The sequence below is a fragment of the Pristiophorus japonicus genome, chromosome 15 (genome assembly GCF_044704955.1).
Source record: "Pristiophorus japonicus isolate sPriJap1 chromosome 15, sPriJap1.hap1, whole genome shotgun sequence".
In the NCBI taxonomy this organism is placed as follows: Eukaryota; Metazoa; Chordata; class Chondrichthyes; family Pristiophoridae; genus Pristiophorus; species Pristiophorus japonicus.
The window spans coordinates 74,395,027-74,414,549 of NC_091991.1; the positions used below are offsets into that span (position 1 = coordinate 74,395,027).

The 19,523-nt window shown below is 44.7% G+C and overlaps 1 protein-coding gene across 10 annotated transcripts in view; it reads right to left on the reverse strand.

The window, feature by feature from the left end:
- The window catches only part of LOC139280852 (ataxin-7-like protein 1), a 464,769-nt gene that overhangs the window by 110,954 nt on the left and 334,292 nt on the right, over nucleotides 1-19,523 (reverse strand). For all 10 annotated transcript variants that reach the window (XM_070900603.1, XM_070900602.1, XM_070900601.1 and 7 more), the window contains one exon: nucleotides 7,549-7,832. In XM_070900603.1, the coding sequence (XP_070756704.1) occupies nucleotides 7,549-7,832 (284 nt within the window). The remainder of the gene's footprint in view (nucleotides 1-7,548; nucleotides 7,833-19,523) is intronic.

A 19,523-nucleotide genomic window follows, 5' to 3' on the forward strand; every position in this document is an offset into this window, starting at 1 on the left:
CCAGAACTAGCTGCGCCTCTAGCCAAGCTGTTCCAGTACAGCAACAATGCTGGCAATACCAGACAATGTGGAAAACTGTCCAGCTATGTCCCTTCCACAAAACACATGACAAATCCAATCCGGCCAACTACCGCCCCATCAGTCTACCCTCAATCATCAGCAAATAATGGAAGGTGTCGTTGACAGTGCTATCAAGCGGCACATGCTCAATTTCGGTTCCACCAGGATCACTCAGCTCCAGATCGCATTACAGCCTTGGTCCAAACATGGACAAAAGAGCTGAATTCCAGAGACGAGGTGAAAGTGACTGCCCTCGACATCAAGGCAGCATTTACAGAGTGTGGCATCAAGGAACCCTAACAAAACTGAAGTCAACGGGAATCAGGGAGAAAACTCTCCACTGGTTGGAGTCATACCTAGCACAAAGGAAGATGCTTGTGGTTGTTGGTGATCAAACATCTCAGCCCCAGAACATCGCTGCAACAGTTCCTCAGGGCAGTGTCCTAAGCCCAACTATCTTCAGCTGCTTCATCAATGACCTTCCTTCCATCCTAGGGTCAGAAGTGGGGATGTTCACTGATGATTGCACAGTGTTCAGTTCCATTTGCAACTCCTCAGATAATGAAGCAAACCATGCCCGCATACAGCAAGACCTGGACGACATTCAGGCTTCGGCTAATAAGTAGCAAGTAACATTTGCATCACACAAGTGCCATGCAATGACTATCTCCAACAAGCGAGAGTCTAACCATCTCCCCATGATATTCAACGGCATTATCATCGGCGACTCCCCCACCATCAACATCCTGGGTGTCACCCATTGACCAGAAACTTAACACAGCAAAGGCCTGAGCTTCATCTCCTTACGCCCCCACCTCAATGAATTTCGAGCTCGGCATGATGCTGAGATGTTGAGCTCTTTTTCAGCCGTCTTCGCCTACGTGCTCACTTCTTTGGCCAGGAGTCTTTCCCCCGCACAGCTGACCCTTTCTCCCATTTTCAGAATTTTCGCTCTAACTGGATCCCTCCCTTTGGCCTCTTACCCTCTCTAGATCTCTTCATTGCAAACTGCCGACGGGATATCGGCCGTCTCAATTTCTCTGCTCCGCTCACTCACTCACTCCAACCTGCCTCCCTATGAACTTGCAGCACTCCGCTCGCTCAGACCCAACCCCAACCTTGTCATCAAACCTGCTGACAAGGGTGGTGCTGTTGTTGTTTGGCGAACCGACCTCTACCTTGCAGAGGATGATCGCCAACTCTCTGACACCTCCTCCTATCTTCCCCTGGACCATGACCCCACCACTGAACATCAAATCATCATTTCCCAGACCGTCACTGACCTCATCTCCTCTGGAGATTTTCCCTCCATAGCCACCAACTTCATAGTTCCCCAACCCCGCACAGCCTGCTTCTACCTTCCCAAGATCCACAAACATTCCCAAGACGCCCCGGTAGACCCATCGTTTCAGCCTGCTCTTGCCCCACGGAACTTATTTCTTCCTATCTCGACTCTAATTTTTTCTCCCCTTGTCCACTCTCTTCTCACCTACATCCGTGACTCCTCCGACACCCTCCGTCACTTTAACAGTTTCCAGTTTCCTGGCCCCAACCGTCTCCTTTTCACCGTGGACGTCCAATCCCTCTACACTTCTATCTCTCACCAGTATGGCCTGAGGGTGCTCTGCTTCTTCCTCGAGTCGAGGCCCAACCAGTCCCCATCCACCACCACCCTCTTCCGCCTGGCTGAACTTGTTCTCACATTGAACAACTTCTCCTTTAATTCCACTCACTTCCTCCAAGTTTAATCCCACTCACTTCCCCCAAGTATGGGAAGCCACATGGGTCCTAGCTATGCCTGCCTTTTCGTGGGATTTGTGGAACATTCTTTGTTCCACCCACCAGCCTCCACGTTCAACGGACCATCTTTCGCCATTTCCACCACCTCCAGCGTGATCCCACCACCAATCACATCTTCCCCTCCCCTCCCCGCTCAGCATTCCGAAGGGACCACTCCCTCCGCGACATCCTGGTCCATTCCACAGTCACCCCCAGCACCCCCTCCCCTTCCCTTCCCCTTCCCACGGCACCTTCCCATGCAAGTGCAGGAGATGCAACACCCGCCCTTTTACCTCCTCCCTTCCCACTATCCAGGCCCCAAATACTCCTTCCAGGTGAAACAGCGATTTACTTGTACTTCTTTCAATTTAGTATACTGTATTCGCTGCTCACGATGTGGTCTCCTCTACATTGGGGAGACCAAGCATAGATTGGGTTTGCGGAGCACTTCCGTTCAGTTCGTAAGTGTGACCCTGAGCTTCCGGTCACCTATCACTTTAATTCTCCACTCCATTCCCACTCTGATATCTCCTTCCTCGGCCTCCTACACTGTTCCAACGAAGCTCAACGCAAGCTCGAGGAACAGCACCTCATCTTTCGTTTAGGCACTTTACAGCCTTCTGGACTCAACATCGAGTTCAACAATTTCAGACTGTAACCACTGCCAATCTTTGCCCCCACCACCCCCTCCCCCCTTCCCCCTCAGAGCCTGTTTCTTTATTTCTTTTTATTTTTTTCTCCTTGTCTCTAATGGTAGTTGGTCATTATCCTGTCATTCACACCCTATCCTGACTAATGTTTTTCTAACTCCTGGCATTACCATTTGAATTTGGGCCAACATCCCTTTTGTCTCTCTAATCTCTCCTGTCTTCCAATCTATCACAGACCTTCCCTTTTGTTCTTTCTTCCCCTCCCCCTTTCAGTGCTGGTTAAGAATCTTTTCTTTCCGAACATTCTCCAGTTCTGACGAAGGGTCATCAACCCGAAACGTTAACTCTGTCTCTCTCCACAGATGCTGCCTGACCTGCTGAGATTTCCAGCATTTTCTGTTTTTATTTCCGATTCCAGCATCCGCAGTATTTTGCTTTTGTGTCAAGCTTTATATTGCAATTTCCCTAATCCTAGTGCCGTATAAAAGACGAGGTATGAACATGAATGAACTATAAGCAAAATTAAAGCTAATGCCGATATGATATTTGACTTGATAGCTGAACGGAAAATGCATCATTCTTTTTACATTCCCCGTTAATTAACAACACTATCCACCAACCTCAATTATTTAACGCATATGATGGAAAAGTGATGAACAAGCAGAGAAGAACAAGTTTCATTTTACTCCAAAATAGGTCGTCAAATAAAGGTATCGTATAGTATTGGGAAGATGCACTTAACACAGCTGAAAGAACTTCGGAGATCATTAATCTTTACAAGTAGCAATTTGCAGTCTACTGCCAATAGAGTTCTGAATGAAACTGAACATAATAGTTCATAAAACCGGAGATTCAAATGATTCAGATTCAAACAATTAGTATTTCAAATTCCTAATTTATCCCCAACTGCTCCTCATTTCTGAATGGATTATTCTAATTCTCCACATCTAAACAAAAACAATGTTGAAAGAAGGGCAATGCTTCCTCCTACATATAGCCATCAATAAAAACCCTTTCTAAATATGACCTCAGCAATGTCCACACAAGAAGCATTGCAAAGAGCCAAGATACTGACCTGAAGGCAATGTTTAAAAGTTTTCCTTAACTATTCTGATCTGTTGGATCGCTGTGAAATCTAATTATAATTATTTTTCCCCATCTAATCATAGAAACACACAGCACAGAAGGAGGCCATTCAGCCCATCGTGCCTGAGCCGGCTCTTTGAGAGTGTTATCTAATTAGTCCCACACTCCCGCCCTTTCCCCTAGCACTGCAAAATTTTCCTTTTTAAGTATAAAGTACACCTGGAGTACTGCGTACAGTTTTGGTTTCCGTATTTAAGGAAGGATATACTTGCATTGGAAGCCGTTCAGAGAAGGTTCACTTGGTTGATTCCGGACATGAGGGGGTTGACTTATGAGGATAGGTTGAGTTGGTTGGGCCTATACACATTGGTGTTCAGAAGAATGAGAGGTGATCTTATTGAAACATATAAGATAATGAGGGGGCTTGACAAGGTGGATGCAGAGAGGGTATTTCCACTCTTAGGGGAAACTAAAACTAGGGGACATAGTTTTGGAATAAGGGACCACCTATTTAAAACTGAGATGAGGAGGAATTTCTTCTCTCAGAGGGTTGTAAATCTGTGGAATTCTCTGCCCCAGAGAGCTGTGGAGGCTGAGTCATTGAATATATTTAAGGCGGAGATAGACAGATTTTTGAGCGATAAGGGAATAAAGGGTTATGGGGAGCGGGCAGGGAAGTGGAGTTGACTCCATGATCAGATCAGCCATGATCATATTGAATGGTGGAGCAGGCTCGAGGGGCCAAATGGCCTACTCCTGCTCCTATTTCTTATGTTCTTATACAGTGAAGCTTGTAAGTTAGAGACACATAATTGACTTATAGCAGGTGTCCTTCATTTTCAAGTGTCCTTATTTACAAAATGGTCATTCTATGTACAGTAAATCGGATGAGCAAATATTCCAGGATTTCTGCATTTCTTCATTTTTTTGCTCTCAGCTGCGATCGTGCCTAATTCCAGAGCCCTGCTAGTAGGATGTGATTTTGTTGATTTACTGTTCGTTGGGTTTGCTAGTTCATTGCCATCCCATGGTCCTTTTCCATCAAGGGAGGGATGTCCTGATCCTGGGATCTGCTACCTTGGCAGCCTGCACAAGGCAAGGTGGCTGCTGTAAGGCCAGAGCGCCTGGCAGATCTTAGCCAAATTGGGGGGGGCTGGAGGAATTAATGTCCCACAGACCCCTGCCCAGGATGCCCTCCCTCAGTGTGCTGCAGCTGCTAATGTTTGAAGTGCTGGGGGTTGGGTAGGGGGCTGTTAGCAGCTCATCAGTACCCGACGTACTGGTGTAGTAGGGTTTCCAACTCTGGTTGGTGGCATGATCACGTGACGTTCTGACCACATGTCATCTGATCAGGTGACATCAGATCACATGGCTTCTACAACTATTACTGGATTTACCTTATACAAGTTGGGTCCTCTGCAGTTTATTTGTGGTTTCACACCAGCAGCTGTTGTGTGAGAAGTTCCAAGAACCAGGAGCCACCCAAGAGCAGACGAAGTGAGGAAACTGAGGATGGGGAAAAGGGGGAACAATTCTCTCCATCTCTCCCCAAGCCCAAAACCCTTAAGCTCCCCGCAGTTTCAGGGCCCCCGATTCTCGACTTTCTCTTTTGCCAGCATTCAATCCCAGAGATAGAGCGGTTTCTACTATGCATTCTGTGTAAAGAGATCTCCATTATCAAAAAACGTTTTTTCTCACCTGCTGTTGCCTTGCACTGGTCTGTATTTTATGTTGTAAAAGGACTTGGTGCATTGAGGGCTGTTCGTAGTTCATAATTGGCAAGTGTTTGTGGTTTCAAGGGGAAGTTTGTATCTATTATAATTAAAGTTATCTGGGACTGTCAGTAAGTGTTCGTTTTTTGCAGCTGTCCATTTTCTGGGGGGTGCTCATTTATACAGGTTTCACTATACAGGTTGGACCTCTCTGGTCCGGAAACATCCATGATTCGGCATTAGTTGGGCCTGAGGGAGAGGTGGGTTTATTTAAAAAGGAGTTTCGATTGGCTGGAACAGCTGTCAGTCAGTGAGTGTGTTCGACGATTAGCTGGAGCGGCTGTCAATCTACTAATGTGTTTGGCGATTGGCTGGAATGGCTGTCAGTCAGTGAGCATGTTCGGCAATTGGCTGGAGCGACTGTCAGTCAGTGAGTGTGTTCGCCGATTGGCTGACGGAGCCACTCACAGGCTGCCAGCACACACACACACACAAACACAGGAACAGGTACAGGTAAGCGTGACCTCCCATGGTTCAGAAAATTCTCTGTTCCAGCACCGGTCAGGTCCTGAGGGTGCTGGACCAGAGAGGTCCAACCTGTATATCCAATTCTCCTTTGAAAATCACTGTTGAATTTGCTTCCACCACTCTTTCAGGCCATTCTTTCCAGATCATAACAGCTCGCTGCGTAAATTTCCTCTCTGGTTCTTTTGCCAATTATCTTAAATTAATGTCTTTTGGTTACTGACCCTCCTTGCCAGTGGAAACAGTATCTCCTTATTTACTCAATCAAAACCGTCATCACTTTGAACACTTCTATTAAATCTCCTCTTTAACCTTCTCTGCTCAGGAGAACATCCCAGCTTCTCTAGTCTCTCCATATAACTGTCTTCCCTAATCCCTGATACAATGCTAGTAAATCTCGTCTGTACCTTCTCCAAAGGCTTCTAAAGTGCGGTGCCCAGAATTGGACACAATGCTCCAGCTGAGGCCTAACCAGTGCTTTATAAAGGTTTATCATTACTTCCTTGCTTTTGTACTCCATGCCTCTACTTATAAAGCCAAGGATGCTGTATGCTTTTTTAACACTGTTATCAACTTGCCCTGCCACCTTCAAAGCTTTGTGTACATACACCCCCAGGTCTCTTTGTTCCTGCAACCTCTTAAAAATTGTGCCATTTAGTTTATATTGCCTCTCCTCATTTTTCCTTCCAAAATGCATCACTTCACACTTTTCTGCCTTAAATTTCACCTGCCACATGTCTGCCCATTTCACCAATCTGTCGATGTCCTCCTGGGGACTGCTACAATCCTCCTCACTGTTTACTACATTTCAAAGTTTTGTGTCATCTGGAAACTTAGAAATTATGCCCCCTGTCCCCAACTCCAGGTCATTATATATATCAACAAGAACTGTTGCCCCAATACTGACCCCTGGGGGACACCACAGTGCACTTCCCTCTAGTCTGAAAAACAACCATTCATCATTACTTTCTGCTTACTGTCCCTTGACCAATTTCAAATCCACAGTGCTACTGTCTCTTTACTCGCGCGAGCTTCCTTTCCGGAGAACATTGATTGCTGCTGACATCTGGATCCATGGGCAATAGGAAGCCTCCAATTACCTCGCGCAAGTAGCCAGTCTTTATATCAGAACGTAGGCAGTCATTATTGGCATGTTGTCTGATATGACAGGCAGTGCAACTGAGCCATTTGTGTCCCCACTGAACACCCAGACACACATACACATTCCAGAGGAGCACCCTGGATACCAATCAGCAGGAACTCTGGATTATGTTGTTCCCGCCCTTGCCCATGGACACCAAAGCCTATTGTGCAAATCCTATTTTCTCAGAAACCCAAAATAATTCATTCTAACACGTACATATACACGCTATGTACACCAATTCTGATCTCTTTAAAATGAAAGTAATTTTAAATTGTATTAACTGTTCAAAGAAAACATATTTTTCCACAGTTTTAACTTTCTCCTTCCCCAGGAAACCCTGACTAAATATGTAAGCTTTGGATTACACTCACTGGCATGACAGGTTGCAAGGTATAAATTCTTTCAAGCACTCAAGTGATTCTTTGTTTTAAATCTTAACTTCAACATGAATGTAGTATCAGCGAACAATGCAGCTGTCTAACGCTACACAAGTATTATTTTGCCTTGTTACTGAGATGTCCTTCTCATTATCACTGTGAACAATGACAAACGGTTAACTGCATTACAGGCGAAAGTAGGTGAAAACGCTCACCGGAAAGTCTTTTGTGAGACTTGTTACTGCTTTTAGTGCCATTTTGGTGTTTCTTGTCTATCGCAGGAGGTACTATTGCTTTCCCATTCAGAATCTTCTCAGGTGAAGGTGGCACAGGCTTTGATGTTGTTGATGCCAAGGCAGATTTAACCAAGGCTGCAGAAGAGGCGGAGGATGAAGAGGCAGAGGAGGTGGTGGAGGTGGTGGAACTCATTTTAACATTGGCACCATCTGCTTTCACCAGGTTAGGAATCTTCTCAAGGCTGACTACTGGGACAGGAACACTGCAAGAAAAAGTCCCACCAGTTAGAATTGGTCCATGCTACATACAGCCTTATGGGTTTTTTTTGTGTTAACCCTTTCACTGGCACAAACAAAAAATGAAATTTAGAGTTGAACAAACTGTACTCCAGACAGTGTTTGCCCAAAATTTCTGGTACAATGGCTGCATTCTTTTTTTTAAATTGAATGATACAATTTCACAACATGTGATATTTTTTGAATGAAATGGATGCATCAAGAGTTTTAGCAAAATGAAGAGCGGGGTAAAAAAATTGTTTCTCATTTACTAATAATCAAGTAAAAAATTGAAAAACAACCTCAGAAGCACTAGAACTTTTGCAGTTCTGGGTTTTTCCTCACAAGGCTGAAACAGCAAAATAGCAAGTGAAAGGGCTAAAGGGACAGCATATGTTTTCTGGTGCTGTTAAGTTTGACTTCAAAAACTTAATTAAATCAACAATTAACATACTCTTATACACAAACACACACACACACACACCAGTTTGGTCAACTATTCAAGATAACATTTTAAAAATAACTGTATAACAAAGTGATCAGGATTGATGGAATATTCAAAATGTACTGTTATAGATAAATAATGTCCATCCTCCCCAAATGGCTCAGTTGGTCAGTCTGCTTTATATTGTGATACCGAGCCGTACTGATGAGGTAGTCTTTGTTGAAACACTCAATCCCTGCCAGAGTGCAGTGGAGATATTATAATTAGCCTCAACATTCCTGGGATGGGATAAGGAGAGGGGAGGTGGTAAGGAGGATGGGGAGGTGGTAAGGAGGGAGGGGAGGTGGTAAGAAGGGAGGGGAGGTGGTAAGGAGGGAGGGGAGGTGATAAGGAGGGGAGGGGAGGTGATAAGGAGGGGAGGGGAGGTGGTAAGGAGGGAAGAGAGGTGATAAGGAGGGGAGGGGAGCTGGTAAGGAGGGGGAGTAGTAGAAAGAATCACGGGTCGGCTTTCCAATCCTGATTTCAGGAATTCCAGCTGCAGCTATGCATGACTGGATCCAGCTCAGTATAATGGCTTCCATGGTTCCAACAACTCCTGACACGCACTGTCCAAGCTTATTCCTGAAGAATGGTCAGTGGGGTGAGCTACAGAGCATCACCACCTACTATGGAATAATAACCCAACATTAGTCTCCCCCACCAAAACAAAAAGGGAGTAAAGGAAATGATGGGGGGAAGGGGGGATAAATAAAATCTTGTGGCAAAGGTTAGTTTACTTAAAATGTGAAAATGTGTCCCTTCGAAGTACAGGATTACCAATCAGCATCTTAGCAAGGCACTAGAATGAGTTTACACAACTCTTTTAAAGTAAACAGGCAAACATTAGATCAAGTGCCCCCCGATCTGGGGGACACTACAAACATTTCCCAAGGCCCTTTTTTTTTGTATTTTTGTAGATTTTTTTTGGGTGTTTTTTTTTTGGGCTCTAAAACCATAATTTACAAGTGGCCCCTATAAAAGGGGAGGGGGACACTAAAACCGGCATTTAAAACAAATTAAACTTTAAACCATATAAAATCAAATTAAAATTTGGTTGCCGGGGGTGATGATGCACTCCAGTCTCTCCGGCGCCCACCTCTCGCGGAAGGCCGCGAGCGTACCGGTGGACACCTCGTGCTCCATCTCTAGGGACACCCTGGCCCGGATGTAGACGCGGAAGAGAGGCAGGCAGTCAGGCTGAACGACCCCCTCGACCGCCCGCTGACTGGACCGGCTGATGGCCCCCTTGGCCGTGCCCAGGAGCAGTCATACGAGGAGACCCTCGGACCTACCCGCTCCCCTCCTCACAGGGTGCCCAAAGATCAGAAGTGTGGGACTGAAGTGCAGCCAGAAATTGAGGAGCAGCCTCCTTAAATAATGAAACAGGAGCTGCAACCTCGCACACTCCATAAAAACATGGAACACGGACTCTTCCAGACCGCAGAAATTGCAGGCGGCCTGGGAGCCAGTGAACCGGCTTAAAAATTTGTTGCACGGGACTGCTCCATGCACCACCCTCCAGGCCAAGTCCCCGATAAACAGTGGGAGGACTCCCGCGTAGAGTGCACTCCATCGGGGACCACCGCCTCCTCCGGACGGCAAGATGGTACGCCATGGCGTGTCCGGACGGCCGGCGAGGATGACGAGGTTGAGAGTGTGCAGGAGCAGCCCGTACAGGAAACCCCTCCGCGCGGAACTGAAAGGCACGGAGGGGATTTCCCCGAGGCGGCTCAAGTTGTGAGGCGCCGGCTCCCGAGGGAGGTTCCGGGGTTTGGCGCCGATGAGGAATTCCGTCCGGACGGGGGTCAGTTCGGACGGGATCTCCCCATGTGCTTGAGCCTCATCAACACACCTAACGGAGTCAGGGCCCAGCGTTGTTTATTAGTGACTCGATGGCATCGGCCGCGCGGCGGATGTCGGCCGAATTTAGGCGCCGTGCCAGCGTGTCTGGCGCCATCCAGCCCGCTCCTCCGCCATCGAGCAGGTCCCTGACCCTGTTCACCTCACCAGCCACAGCCCTCTCGTCCGACTGCCACCTAAAACCTCGGTCGTGGAGGTACGGATGCCCGAGCAGCGGCTCCTGCAGGACAGCCACCACTCCAGCCTGTGCAGAGCTGCGCTTGGTGGAGACTTTGTTCCAGACCCTGGTGAGTTCCTTGTAAAAGACAGGCAGCTCCTGGGCGGCGGTCCTGACGCCCCCCAAGCTCACAAACAGGTGCTGCGTGTCGTAGTTGAGGCCGTGCTGCTGGCTGAAGAAATACGTCGCCAGCGCACGCCACCTAGGAGGGGGCTCGACGCAAAGGTATCTCTGCAGGGTCTGAAGACGGAAAGTCGCTAGCTGTGCGCTGATGCACACCAACGACTGACCGCCCTCCCTAAGCGGGAGACTCAAGACCGCGGCAGAGACCCAGTGCTTCCTGTTGTTCCAGAAGAAGTCCACCAGCTTCTTCGGTAATGAGTTTACACAGAACTGCAGGCACACAGTCAGGTGGTGTTGCAAACTGAATTAATGATGTGAAATTCCTGCAACAACTAGCCATTAACAATTCAGCACACTTCAGGATGATTGGTAGCACTGAATTCTTCAATGATAGCAGTGAGGAGGCAGGTCACTTTAGCCCATATTAGTTTAAAACAAACATAAACGTGCAGTACAGATATTACATTATCTGGTAGTCAGAGCACTTCAAAAGCTTGCCTGAACGTTTAAGGAGAAAATGTTGGCCCTTGTAGCCAAAGCAAATATTCAGTCTGAACTGAGGTTAGGAAGGGGAGCAGAATAAAATCAGACTGCTGGCTGGAAGTTAAACTGACACTATATCTTAAAATATTATGCTTAGGCTGTTGGTGTGACTGAACCTTACTGGAGGCGGCTTGAAGCCTGCCCTCGATAACCGCTAGCATCACTGAAACAACAATGTGCGCACAGATGCGCCAAAAGTGGCTGCTGTTACTTTTCTGGATTCAGACCTTCTCTGATGTTAGAACAAGATCCATAGAGACCAGCAATGTAAAAACTGGACTATGGATCTGTAGAGAACGGCCCACCTGCGGTCTGAAAAAAGGGCGGCCAGTGACAACAAGCATCATTGAGCTTTGCCTCTAGCAATGCAGGAATCCATTTTGTGAGGGGCAGCTCCAAAGGCACCAACCCATTTATGATACTGGCAAGGCTTCAGCCGGAGGCAGTGCCATCATATAATTGCCACAAAATGGCGAGTTACAGACTGGCAGAGTCCTGGGACCAAGCTACTCGCCACTGGACTGGGGAATGATGGGCATGTAGGGGGACCTAAGAGGAGAGGACCAGACCAAACAATGTCCCAAGGTCCAGCACCGTCATAGCTACATTCACATCAAAACCAGACCTAGGCAAAGATGCAAGAAAAATTGTTAGATCAAAATAAACAGACAAGTAGCATAAAAGAACACTTAAAAAGAGAAAAATAAAATGTTGATGAAAGGCTCATTTAAATATCTATCCTTTTTCAGATTTTGGAATGTGAAGTTAAAATATTGTATTTGTAACTCTAGCAAATTAAAATGCACTGACAAAATCCTGGATCTCCCTACCTAACAGCATTGTGAGAACAACTTCACCACATGGAATGCACTAGTTCAAGAAGGCGGCTCACCACCACCTTCTCAAGGCCAACTAGGGATAGGCAATAAATGCCGAACTCGTCAGTAACGTCTATATCCCCAGAATTAATTTTTAAAATCACTTTGGCTACTGGACTGTTCTCTTAATGTGTCAGTGCGCTCATCTGTATTGCTGTGGCTTCCCAAGTCAAACTCACTGGTTCTCTGTCTCCGACTTCACTAGAACCATGCGATGCAGTTGCTCTTACCGATCTCCCCAAATGATGTACTTAGATGTTCGGCACCCCACCCCGAGGTAGTTTCCTGCTTGGTACCCTTAACCACCCTTGCTGAGCCCCTGGAATCTCCGCCATGATAGTTTCTCACCTCGCACGATTCCCCTCTGTGAATGCCACTAGAAGTAGTGACGCAGGGTAATGAGGCCATAAAAAAGGCAAACAAAGCACTGGGGGTCATTTCTAGAGTGACAGAATTGAAAAGCAGAGAAGTTATGTTAAACTTGTACAAAACCTTGGTTAGACCACACTTGGAGTACTGTGAACAGTTCTGGTCTCCATATTATAAAAAGGATATAGAGGCACTGGAAAAGGTGCAAAATAGAATTACTAGACTGATACCAGAACTTTGAGGTTATACTTATCAAGAAAGATTCCACAGGCTGGGGCTCTTTTCTCCAGGAAAGAGAACACTGAAGGGGTGACCTGATTGAGGTCTTCAAGATTCTGAAATGGTTTGATAGGATAGATGTAGAGAAGATGTTTCCACTTGTAGGGGAGACCAGATCAAGGGGCCATAAATATAAAATAGTCAAAATAAATCTAGTAAGGAATTCAGGAAAAATTTTACCCAGAGAGTGGTTAGAACGTGGAACTCGCTACCACAAGGACTATTTGAGGCGACTAACATAGATGCATTTAAGGAGCTAGATAAATACATGAGGGAGAAAGTGGTATAAAGGGATGTGTTGATAGGGTTAGATGAAGAAGGGTGGGAGGAGGCTTTCGTGGAGTATAAACACGGCATAGACACATTAGGCCAAAATATGTACTTGCCACGATGTAGTTCTTGCCCAACTTCCCATCCCATTCCCGTTCCTCCATTCTCCTCCTCCCCCTTCATTCCTCTTGCTTTCTCTCCCACATCCCCTCTGCTATTCTTCCTCGGCTTTTCTCGCCTCAGTTCCATTATGCCCTATCTGTATTCCTGCTTGCCTATATTGGTTTTGATTTCTTGTGCGTCATGCCAGGAGAGATCAACCTGTATGTGTACATGTGTGTAGGAAAATCTTAAGTATGCACATATTTGCTTTCTACAAAACCTTCCTGTTATGCTTTTATCAAACTTTTGTGTAACCTTTTCCATTATAATTTCTTATGTCCACATTTAAAATGGAAAATCCCTATGTCAACTAGCCCCCATCACAATGTAACTGTATGCTTTTGCCATTAGGTGTCATTGCATGATCAGTTCCCCCACAAATCACCCAAAATGCTTTTCATCCGCAATTTTTATCTCAGTAACTTATATTTTTAATATCCAAAAAAAGGGTTTGAACTAAATAAAATATAATTCAAGAAATTATATATTTCACAATTAACACAATTAAATTTATCCACTGAATTGTCTTTTATTAACTTAATTAAAATTTGGTTTTGAAAGCCTCTGACTCTCCCAAAACCCTGGGCTTGGAGGAGAGCATGAGGTGATTGCCAACATTCAAGTTTTATGTCTTATTTTAGTTTAATATTTATCAGATGAATTCTACATTGAGTTGTCTCAGTTTTGTCAAAACAATCTGTTAATTATACCACCATATTCCTTTTGCAACGGGTTCAAGGAAATTCAGCCTGTTGCACTGATATGTTTCTACAGGTAAAGACACAAAGACAGTTGTATTGCTTGTCTTCCACATTGTAGTAAATTTAAGAAAATTATTCATAAAAATGTAGTTACTAGTGGCCTACAACTAGACAACAGAAGAAAATGAACAAATATCAAATGAGACTAGAGACCTGGAGAAACTTCCCATTCCCCTTATAATAATGAATATGCAAAACAGATTTCGAACTAAAGGAGTTAATACTGTCTTAATTAACTCTTTCAAAAAGAGCTGAATACTATCTGGGCTACATAGATAGAGAGGTAACCAAATAGAAACATAGAAACATAGAAAATAGGTGCAGGAGCAGGCCATTCAGCCCTTCTAGCCTGCACCGCCATTCAATGAGTTCATGGCTGAACATGAAACTTCAGTACCCCCTTCCTGCTTTCACGCCATACCCCTTGATCCCCCGAGTAGTAAGGACTTCATCTAACTCCCTTTTGAATATATTTAGTGAATTGGCCTCAACTACTTCCTGTGGTAGAGAATTCCACAGGTTCACCACTCTCTGGGTGAAGAAGTTTCTCCTTATCTCGGTCCTAAATGGCTTACCCCTTATCCTTAGACTGTGACCCTTGGTTCTGGACTTCCCCAACATTGGGAACATTCTTCCTGCATCCAACCTGTCCAAACCCGTCAGAATTTTAAACGTTTCTATGAGGTCCCCTCTCACTCTTCTGAACTCCAGTGAATACAAGCCCAGTTGATCCAGTCTTTCTTGATAGGTCAGTCCCACCATCCCGGGAATCAGTCTGGTGAATCTTCGCTGCACTCCCTCAATAGCAAGAATGTCCTTCCTCAAGTTAGGAGACCAAAACTGTACACAATACTCCAGGTGTGGCCTCACCAAGGCCCTGTACAACTGTAGCAACACCTCCCTGCCCCTGTACTCAAATCCCCTCGCTATGAAGGCCAACATGCCATTTGCTTTCTTAACCGCCTGCTGTACCTGCATGCCAACCTTCAATGACTGATGTACCATGACACCCAGGTCTCGTTGCACCTTCCCTTTTCCTAATCTGTCACCATTCAGATAATAGTCTGTCTCTCTGTTTTTACCACCAAAGTGGATAACCTCACATTTATCCACATTATACTTCATCTGCCACGCATTTGCCCACTCACCTAACCTATCCAAGTCACTCTGTAGCCTCATAGCATCCTCCTCGCAGCTCACACTGCCACCCAACTTAGTGTCATCCGCAAATTTGGAGATACTACATTTAATCCCCTCGTCTAAATCATTAATGTACAGTGTAAACAGCTGGGGCCCCAGCACAGAACCTTGCGGAACCCCACTAGTCACTGCCTGCCATTCCGAAAAGTACCCATTTACTCCTACTCTTTGCTTCCTGTCTGACAACAAGTTCTCAATCCACGTCAGCACACTACCCCCAATCCCATGTGCTTTAACTTTGCACATTAATCTCCTGTGTGGGACCTTGTCGAAAGCCTTCTGAAAGTCCAAATATACCACATCAACTGGTACTCCTTTGTCCACTTTATTGGAAACATCCTCAAAAAATTCCAGAAGATTTGTCAAGCATGATCTCCCTTTCACAAATCCATGCTGACTTGGACCTATCATGTCACCATTTTCCAAATGCGCTGCTATGACATCCTTAATAATTGATTCCATTATTTTACCCACTACTGAGGTCAGGCTGACCGGTCTATAATTCCCTGCTTTCTCTCTCCCTCCTTTTTTAAAAAGTGGGGTTACATTGGCTACCCTCCACTCGATAGGAACTGATCCAGAGTCAATGGAATGTTGGAAAATGACTGTCAATGCATCCGCTATTTCCAAGGCCACCTCCTTAAGTACTCTGGGATGCAGTCCATCAGGCCCTGGGGATTTATCGGCCTTCAATCCCATCAATTTCCCCAACACAATTTCCCGACTAATAAAGATTTCCCTCAGTTCCTCCTCCTTACTAGACCCTCTGACCACTTTTATATCCGGAAGGTTGTTTGTGTCCTCCTTAGTGAATACTGAACCAAAGTACTTGTTCAATTGGTCTGCCATTTCTTTGTTCCCCGTTATGACTTCCCCTGATTCTGACTGCAGGGGACCTACGTTTGTCTTTACTAACCTTTTTCTCTTTACATACCTATAGAAACTTTTGCAATCCGCCTTAATGTTCCCTGCAAGCTTCTTCTCGTACTCCATTTTCCCTGCCCTAATCAAACCCTTTGTCCTTCTCTGCTGAGTTCTAAATTTCTCCCAGTCCCCAGGTTCGCTGCTATTTCTGGCCAATGTGTATGCCATTTCCTTGGCTTTAATACTATCCCTGATTTCCCTAGATAGCCACCTTCCCTTTTTTATTTTTACGCCAGACAGGAATGTACAATTGTTGTAATTCATCCATGCGGTCTCTAAATGTCTGCCATTGCCCATCCACAGTCAACCCCTTAAGTATCATTAGCCAATCTATCTTAGCCAATTCATGCCTCATACCTTCAAAGTTACCCTTCTTTAAGTTCTGGACCATGGTCTCTGAATTAACTGTTTCATTCTCCATCCTAATGCAGAATTCCACCATATTATGGTCACTCTTCCCCAAGGGGCCTCGCACAATGAGATTGCTAATTAATCCTCTCTCATTACACAACACCCAGTCTAAGATGGCCTCTCCCCTAGTTGGTTCCTCAACATATTGGTCTAGAAAACCATCCCTTATGCACTCCAGGAAATCCTCCTCCACCGTATTGCTTCCAGTTTGGCTAGCCCAATCTATGTGCATATTAAAGTCACCCATTATAACTGCTACACCTTTATTGCATGCAGTCCTAATTTCCTGTTTGATGCCCTCCCCAACATCACTACTACTGTTTGGAGGTCTGTACACAACTCCCACTAACGATTTTTGCATAGTCCATGGAAATAATCCATGGAACACAACAGTTCGTGTACTGCTGGAACAAAGGACATGTAATTAATGGAAATCAATCAGCCAGGGTTGAAGAGTGAAGATATGGGAATCGATGGATTGATTTTCTGGAGTCATGAGACAAGATATGTAGAAGTTTCCCTCAGGAGATGAAGTAAGGTAAAATTTCTAAGATATAGGAATAAACTTTAAGGAAAATGGTCTTTATCCCTTTGACGTTGTTTTGTGTTTGTAACTCCTTTTACTGGATTGTATGTCAAAAATAATCTAAGTACGGACTTTCATCCGTAATGGGTAACAAAATGTCCACCACTGCCTACCTTGGTTAATATTGTAAGATTACGCTGTACTTCAAGACTGTGGCACATATGTTGACAAAAATACTAGTTGAAATGTTTTCAATTGAGTTTAGTGTCCTAGTTTTAGATGGCACAAGTATGGAAATATGGTACACTAAAGTTTATAAAATCATACAAATTACAGCACAGAAGGAGGGCAGTTGGCCCATCATACCTGTGCCGGTGCTAGCTCTTCAACCAGAGCTATATCCCTGCACTTTGCCCATATCCTTTCACAGAATGAGATTAGGATAGGAACAGGAAACAGCAAAGCTTGGGTCACAGCCTCTGGAGAACAAAACAAATGCAAACAAGGCAGGAAAATGACAACTTGAACATAAACAGATCACTAGCTCTGTATCTACTTACCTATTATACCTTAAATTTGTCATGTAGGGTACACTTTTCATTGAAAACTCATTAAAGTACCTGCAGTACCTGTTAATCCTGTAGATGTTGCTGTGATAGGTATTTTCAATATTAAACATGACATATTTTGTGACATACAAGAGCTGCTACTTCAGTAACTGAAGGGTGAGGAGAATGGGAAAGGGGAGAGGGGAGGTGCGAGGGGAAGGAAGGAGGAGGAGGTAGGGGTGAAGCATAAGCGATTGGGGGAGGGGATGGGGACGGAACCACTCAGGGCCACCTTTTTCCCCAACTCCCAACCCCAAACGCAATTAGTGGCTTCTTTCCCTGCTACGCCACCCATCACCTCACACCTAAAAGAAAAGAAGAAAAAGACAGAGAGATTAGCAAAAGGACAAGTTTAGGAAAGAGAGGCAGCGGAGAGGAAAAGTAGACAGAAGCCGAAGACGAGAAACAAAGAGAATCAGCAACATGCAGACATCAGAGACATATATTCTCTGACATACCACATGGGTGGTAAAATGGCAGAGCAGATCACCCGTCCTTTATCGAACCTGCCCGATTTTAATTACATTGATTTCACTGCAGCGGAGGGAGGGGCAATTTGCTCCACCAGATTACTGCCCGGGTAGTGATTACTAAAATCTAGCCCCCTTTGTGCAACAGCAGAGATTGATGAGATAATATATGAAAAATGCTACATCTTTTCATGCAGATAACACATTCCAGAAGCCAAATTTTGTTACAGAGGCCAAACAATCTTGAAATGCAATGTGCCTGTAGCAGCAGCCTCAGACTGTTGAGTGCATGCCAATCTTCAGAGGTTTATGAGCAAATGGCAAATGCATTTGTCTGACCTCAGGCTGAGTTTACTAATAGTAGGGAGAAGGGATTAGAAAGCAAAAATAAAGTAAGTGAGTTTGAAGGAGAGAGGAAGCAAGCAGGAAAAAAGGATTAAAAAACAAACATAAAGGCACTCTGTCTATATGCACGTAGCATTTGTAGATGAGTTGACAGCACAAATTGAGACAAATGGGTATGATCTGATAGCCATTATAGAGACATGGTTGCAAGGTGACCAGGACTTTGAATTAAATATTCAGGGACAATCTGAAAGGACAGAAAGAAAGGAAAAGGAGGTGGTGTAGCACTATTGATAAAGGATGGAATCACTGCAATAGTAAGAAACGATATTGGCTCAAATGATAAGGATGTTAAAACAGTTTGGATGGAGATAAGGAACACTAAGGGGGAAAAGTCACTGGTGGGCATAGTCTACAGGCCCCGTAACAGTAGCAACTCTGTTGATCGGAGCATAAACCAGGAAATAGTAGGGGCTTGTAAAAAGGGAACAGCAATAATTATCAGTGATTTTAACCTTCATATTGATTGGACAAAGCCAACTGATCAGGGTAGCCTTGAGGAAGAGTTCATAGAGTGCATAAGGGACGGGTTCCTTAAGCAGTATGTAATGGAACTGATCAGGGGGCAGGCTATCTTAGATCTGGTCCTGTATAATGAGACAGGATTAATAAACAATCTCCTAGTAAAGGATCCCCTCGGAATGAGTGATCATAGCATGATTGAATTTCAAATTCAGATGGAGGGTGAAAAAGTTGGATCTCTAACCAGCGTACTAAGCTTAAATAAAAGAGACTATGAAGGTATGAGGGCAGAGTTGGGTAAAGTGGACTGGGAAAATAGATTAAAGTGTAGGACGGTTGATGAACAGTGGTGTACATTTAAGGAGATAATTCACAACTCTCAAGAAAAATATATTCCAGTGAGGAGGAAAGGGTGTAAGAGAAAAGATAGCCATCTGTGGCTAACTAAAGAAATAAAGGACAGTATCCAATTAAAAACAAGGGCATACAAAGTGGCCAAAACTAGTGGGAAGACAGAAGATTGGGAAGCCTTTAAAAGCCAGCAAAGAATGACTAAAAAAAAATGATTAAGAAAAGGAAGGTAGACTATGAAAGTAAACTAGCACAAAATATAAAAACAGATAGCAAGAGTTTCTATAAGTATTTAAAAGGAAAAAAGTGGCTAAAGTAAATGTTGGTCCCTTAGAGGACGAGACCATGGAAATAGTAATGGGGAACATGGAGATG